The 6,672-nt window shown below is 44.9% G+C and overlaps 1 protein-coding gene across 1 annotated transcript in view; it reads left to right on the top strand.

Annotated features, from left to right (window-relative positions):
- Positions 1 to 3,047, top strand: part of NDUFA10 (NADH dehydrogenase (ubiquinone) 1 alpha subcomplex, 10, 42kDa) — a 41,033-nt gene extending 37,986 nt beyond the window's left edge. Inside the window, exon 9 of the mRNA XM_009574255.1 lies at positions 2,495 to 3,047. Coding sequence (XP_009572550.1) covers positions 2,495 to 2,563 — 69 coding nt within the window. The 3' untranslated portion in view covers positions 2,564 to 3,047. The remainder of the gene's footprint in view (positions 1 to 2,494) is intronic.
- Positions 3,048 to 6,672: the final 3,625 nt, after the last annotated feature.

Here is a 6,672-nt window from a genome sequence, read left to right as displayed (position 1 = left end):
AAAGAATTGTCCTATTTTCTGACCTTCAAATAAAAAAAAAAAAAAAGAAAAAGAACACCACCTACCCCCCGCCCCCATCCTGGATTAAATAGCTGTTTTTGTGGCCTGAGTATACATTTCATCGAGTCTGGGTCTTGCTTCTCTCTGCAGGGGCAGCTCTCTCAAACAGGATACTCTTACAGTTTTTTCTGAAAGGAAAAATCATCAGGACAAGTCAGGGGTCCTGTGTGAAACCAGTGTTTTTGTGGAGATGAGCAGATAATCTGTGCTTAATTATTTGTAAAGGCTGCCAGCAGATAGCTTATTTTTAAAGGAAGGGTTTTATTATAGCATCTCTGCTTGCTTCAGACTTTCTCACAAAACTCATTTGCTTTTTCATGTTGGTTTGCTTTTTGATTCCAGTATTGTATCACAAAGATGTACGCTGTGTTCTGTCTCTTTTTCATTCCTGGAGATAGGAAGAGAGGTTCTGGAGGTAGACTCTCCTTTTGGAGCTAGGACCTAACCATCTCTGGCATTTCAGGTCATGGTCAGTACTGTCTGAGGGGGACTGCTTTAACACCTGAGACTCAAAGGTTGAATGTATCTACGTCTGTTTCCTCTGTAGGATCACTCAGTTCAGAGTAATTGCCAAAGTAGCTACTTTATGCACTGATCCTGTCACTGGCAGATTTTGTTCCCATGGCTTAGTTATCTAGCAGGTACAGAGCCTGGTTTATGTTTATTCAGGCTGAAATTGCACTAAAAATTTGTGTTGCTTTTGCAAAGCAAGTTGGTAGGAGATGATTTTGAGACAGTGTTGTTGGCACACTTGTGGTGAGTCTTCTGTCACATAAGTGTGCTTTTGCTGACCTGATGCAGCCTGCTTGGCCTGGAGGAGCGCTTTCCTTGCCTGCAGAGAGAGCATGTACGCTGTGTAAAGGGAGTTTGATATTTTAACCGTACTGGCAAGCTTTCTCCTGTAGTCCTGTGTGCTGTGTCTGTAATCCCTTAAAATGGCTGCTACTTAAAAAGCCTCTTTTCCCAAATCTTTAAAGCTGAAGGTAGAACGGCTTGGTCACTGAATTTTTGTGTCTGTAATGCTGCCTGAGTGCTTTTGCAACGTGGCTGCACACAACAACAGGCTGAGAGGAGCCAGGCTTGGCTTTCCATCCCGATGCACAATCTGCACAGCTGTGTGTGTCCTCTTCTTCCTGAACCTTGTGGAAGGCTTTGTTTGTGGGACATCTGTTTGGCTGGCTAGATGGACTACCAGGAAGGGGGTTGTGTGCTTCAGTGTCTCATGTCCTTTCACAGACTTGGAGGTAACAGATCCTGGTCTCTAGGTCTAGACACAACTCTTGACCTCCCAAATGCTAAGACTCTGTTTAGGCTACTGCTATTCACCTCCGTTTGCTCTTGTCTCTCTGATAATTTGCTTTCCCTCCCTGGTGAGTATGCAGACCCTCCAGCTTTCCTAGTACATCTGATGTCCCCCTCCCAGTGCTCCAGTCCATCCAGCCTTTCCCTCTTGTGTTTCTTGGTTTGCTGGGCTCGAACCACTCCTTGCGTGATGCTCTTGTGACCTGAACAACCAGCCCGAGCTCTTGAGATGCTGTCAGAAGGAAAGGCTTCCTGCTGTGGTCCCCAGCCCTCTGTCATCTCGCATACAGCGATGTGTAACGAACTGTACAGAGAGGTGACTTCATGCGGCAGCACTGGTTCCCTGAGCCCTGGTTTTGGAACCATGGGTACAGGAAGGTCGGTCAGGCTAACCTGTGTGTCTGAGCTGCCTAGGCAGAGGCTACTCCTAGCAGCATTAAGGGTCTGTGTAGAAGAGTTGCAGCCTGAAAGGTCAGCAAGGTTCAGAGGCAGTGTGTTGCTTAGGTCCCAGGGTACCGGTGAAATTTGGGTATGGGGTTCGAGAAACTTCAGTTTTTCCAGCAAGAAGTGGTTTCTGGCTTTGCTTATGAAGACAGGCAGATACTGCTTTTGCTTTAATAAAGTTAAGTTCAGCTCTTGAAGGCTAAATATGCAATTTCATTTGAATGGTTTAATTTAATGTAGTAATTAACTCAGTATTTCATGCATGAAATACTTCATGTATTTAATGTGTGCCTATTTTGGTATGAGATTCTACTGACTGATTCAATTCCTCTACTCCATGCTACGATTAGAGGGGTCATCTCATACTAAAACCGGGCACATGGGTGTGTAGGGGAGAAGAATTGGATGAAGCCCCGTGGAATATGCTGTTGTGCCGTTGTGCCGTTGACATATTGGCCTAATATTTATATATACTATGACATAGTGGTTTTTGTGGACCTCCGCTCCAGCTGCACAGCTCAAATTTTTCAGAGGGACTGATTTTTCTATGAGTGCTAATCACTATGTTGTAAAAAAAATTTTACATTGCATTTCTGCAGATACCATGAGGCACTTCGTAAAGAATCTAAACATTTCCATAAAGAGTGAAAAGAGAAATGTTTCTGACTGAACTTTCTGCTTTCTCTAGCTTCCTGGTCGCAATTTTAGGCAAGGCTACAATGCTGATGTTGGTGACAAGTGGATCTGGCTGAAATGAGATCTGCCTCCCTTTGGAGCCCTAACCGCGATGGACCGCAGAACTTAAGTGAAGAAGAAGTGGAGTTCAGTGTGCCTGCTCTGCGTCAATTGTGTAGTGCGAAGAAAATGCTGGTTAAATCATCCTCCAGCTACAGCATAAGAGAATGGACTCCTAGAAGGGAAATCACTTTATTCTGGTTTGTTCTTCCCTGATGAATTCAGGGTGCTTTGTCTTTGGATGTTTGATAGTCAATGAGTGATAGCAAAGTGATCTGGTATTACAGGGGCAGACTTAAGATCAGTTCTGAACTTTCTCTTCATCAAGACTGTGGCATATTATTACACAGGATTATTGTTATTTTGCTGAATCAAGAGAAATTAAACCTGTATCCTCCTGGCTCTCACAAAGTTCATTTCTTGCTCTGTCATGCATGGTGTTTTATTAGTTTCATTAGAAGAGTGCACATGCTAAAAAAACGTGCTTGCATCATGTTCTGAAAGCCTCGTACTGGACATCAGCAACAAAGCAGGCAAACATAAAGTTTATTGAGAGAAGGAAATAAGTGTTGATCTGAATTTAAACAGCAAAATATCTGTGCTTAAAAGTATAAAACAATACTCAAAATAATTGCCAGCAGTTGTACTCATAGCTTCTTCCTTTGAATGGGCACTATAGATCAAAATGTTTGTTGGGTATAAAAGACAAACATAATTATTATTTTTGCAAGTCCCTGAAAGTCCAAGTTGGAGTTCTTTTTAAAGAAATGATTCATTTGGTATTAGTTAGTCACACAAATGAGGCACCTTGGCATTGGTTCAAGCAATGCTGTCTAGATTTAGTCTGCAGTAATTCTGCGTTTTCAGCAAGGGGCTAACTACTTCAATCACTGAGTAAAAGTGCTGCCAGGCATTCCAGTATTCAGGGCAATGCCTTTGAATTAAGCAACCAAGTCTTGCCCATGCCCCTTCTCGTATCAAAACTAGTATGAAAAGACTCCTTTAACAAGAGCCTTGGGGGCCTGGTTAGATACTGAAATAAATGAGCAGTGGGATAGAAATGTGGCTCTTCTCACTGATCTCTTAGCTCTTTGTTTCCATGTTTTATGGCTTTATACAGTTTCACCTCTGGTCGCAAAAGGACTGACTCTGCTTTGGTGCCACTGTGCCACCGTGCGCTAATGCAGCTGGTGGCTTCACAGTGATGAGCAAGTGCTGGGGTGCAAGGCCGGCACTGTGCCTTGGACTTGTGTGAAAATGCAGCAGAACTGGTGTAGTCAGTCCTGCGAGGCTGTGCATTTTTTTTTTTAACTGTTGCAAGATCTTCGTGCGTTTTCACCTTCCAGAGGCTGGTTATCGGGGCACGGGACCTATGCGTGTTGCAGCTCAGCAGTGTGCTTCCTTATCCCATGTCTCCCCCTAAGGAGGAGATACACTAAGAAGGGGTATCTTAGTGCTCTCATGCCTGAGGTCCTGCAAGCTTGAGCCACTGTTGTCTTTTCCTATGCAATGAGATCCTGAGCAATTAGTGTTAGCTTTTCTTTACCTGTCCAGAGTACCATCTTGCAGCAGTCAGTAATGTGTGTTTGGAGTTGAAAAGAACATCTGCTGTGACTTTAGGTTCCCTTTGGAGTAGTCCACATCTGTTTTTAAAGGTGTCCTCCATCTCAGTATTGCTGTATTCTCCGGGTGCTGTAATTCATTTGGCAATGTGCATGCAACCTGATGTCAGATCTCCTAGAAAGGCATTTTGTGCTGTGTGTAGTGCTGGTGAAGCTGTTGTGTTCAACTTCACCATGGTGGGGCACAGCGGGGTGCAGAGCATTTCTAAGAGCCTTCCCTGCCTGCTCCAGCAGTACACTGAGAGCTGAGCTGAGCTTTGGATGTAAAGGAGTTTAATTCCAGTCAGGAAGAGCAGTGTTGGCTTGTATGGCAAGCAGTGTGGTATGACAAAATGCATGTTGAGCATACTTTTTTATCCTGGTTTTAACTCTGCTTTAAAAGTAGAACTGTTTATAAACTAAATCTGTGAAGGAAATAACTTTCTCTCCCCTTGCTGTAGGAAGGAGCGTTAGCTGTGTTTTTCTCTTCCCTCCTTCCCACTCCAACACCTCAAAAAAACATCTCTTAGCAAGCCAGCTGTAAAGTTTTTGGCTTTTGAAGTCTATGCTGTGCCAACTGGATGAATTTATCTCCAGTTCTTTATTAGATTGGAAAAGATAAAATGGCTCAAGTCCTCTCCACGCTTCTGTGTAGGTGTGCATGTGATATCGTCTGCAGTCTGTCCTCTTATCCTGAGTTCCCATTGCCTATGTTAACACATGGGGAAGTTTGCCTCTTGCCTGTCATGTACCGTGCTTGATTCTGCCTGCTTTGCAAAGGCAGATTCCCTGAGAATGGTGGTGTTTCACTTAAAGCTATCGGCCATGTTTTATGGGCAGAACTACTGGCTTTCCTGATGGCTGAAGTTGGTTAGTCCAGTGACTAACTCCCCCTTGGGTTTACTTTATGGTTGCACAGCAGGGGTGAAAGGAAGGAGGAGGTGGGTGGGAATGGGTCCTGCCACCAAAACGAAGGCCTGACATGCTGCAGCCTCAGATGAGGTTGTGAAGATTGCCTCTCAGCCTCAGGAACCTGTGATTTCATGCCAACACCTGCCCCACTCTAAAAACTCGGCTTACCGCATTTCAGATTTGGTCTCTTAACCATCCCCCTCTGGCCTTTGCTGTGGTTGACTGGTGAGTGTTTGTGCTTTCCCAATGTGTCCATTAATAGCTTCCTTGTCAGCTGGGGGACAGCTGAAACAGTCTGGGGTGTGACAAGGTCAGCCTCTCTGCTGAAGATACTGCATGTGTCTGAGCCTCATCGTGCTTTGCACTTCAGCTTGAGGTATTGGCTCCTCACCTGCCCCTACCCACCTTGTGCTCTTCAGCAGTGACATTTGGCCCAGGGCTACAATTAAGAGATCCAGTGAGTTTCTTCTTCCCCTTCCTCCTTCAAGGTGTAACTTCATGTTCTAATAGCGGTGAGGTTTGGATGTTAACCATGCTGCTTCAGTTCTGTGAAAGAGCTGCTGCAGTGAAAGAGAAGGATGTGCATTGCTGTGCCCCCACCACAGGCAAAGATTGAAATGAATCCCTTCTGTGGAAGAGCTTGCTGAGCAAGTGTAATTTAGGTGCACAACAAATTCCAGCTGGCTTTGAATGCTGTTTACAAAAGACTGGGCAAAATGAATCATTTGTGCAAAAGTTAATGGAAGCAACCAGAGCAGAGGGAGGTGGGATGGCACACTGTAACCTGACAGGCTGCTCTCCAGAAATATGTCTGCTCAGGTTTAGTGTAAGCTGAGTATTTATGGAGAACTTCAAAAGCCATCTGCATTAAAGGAAGTCTTGGAGTAAAAGGAGGTCCAAAGGGCAATGAAAAGGATTGACTCTTCCATATGTTCCTGTCCTGATGACTTGCATGTGATCTTGGGCAAAATTCTCAGAGGTGCATGGTCCTGGGAGCTCCCATCCGTGTTGGTCAAAACTGAGTCTATCTGACAGTGCTGCTTCCCATGACCCTGCTTAGCTCGTATGTGAAATGAGTGTTTTATAAAACACTGGTTGAAAGATGGGATAGACATTCAAAATTGTGTTCTCTGATGCTTTCCTCGGGGCTGAAGGCAGGTAGGGTTTAGGTTTCCCTTGCAGAAGGGCACAGCTCTGCGGTCCCAGCTTGTCTTTCTGCCGCACTGGCAAGAAGGTGCCATGTCTCAGTCTCACTGCAGTGATGAGCAAAGCCTTGGCCACCCAGGAGACTGCTTTGCTCCAGTTTTGGTGTCATGGGTCTCATCTATCATGCTAGAGAAAGGAGCTCATGCTAGAGCGCTTTCCTGAGAAAGTCATTCAGTGAGAAGCACTTAATTTGCTCTGACCCTTTTAACCCTGATAAGAGGTCAGCATTTTTTACATAGCTGCTGCTCAGAGAGCATCATTGTGTGAGCATCACAGGTGGCAGGACGGCATGAAGCTTGCAGGTTCTGCTCCGGTTCCCAGCTTTAAGTCTTTATTTGCCAAATACATATTCACAGTGAGATCAAAACAAGCTGTGTAATTCCTCTGCAGGTCCTGGAGCCCAGCCTAGCTG

The sequence above is a fragment of the Fulmarus glacialis genome, unplaced genomic scaffold (assembly GCF_000690835.1).
Source record: "Fulmarus glacialis isolate BGI_N327 unplaced genomic scaffold, ASM69083v1 scaffold11843, whole genome shotgun sequence".
In the NCBI taxonomy this organism is placed as follows: Eukaryota; Metazoa; Chordata; class Aves; order Procellariiformes; family Procellariidae; genus Fulmarus; species Fulmarus glacialis.
The sequence above is the reverse complement of the archived record's forward strand: the minus strand, read 5'-3'. Positions and strand labels throughout refer to the sequence as shown.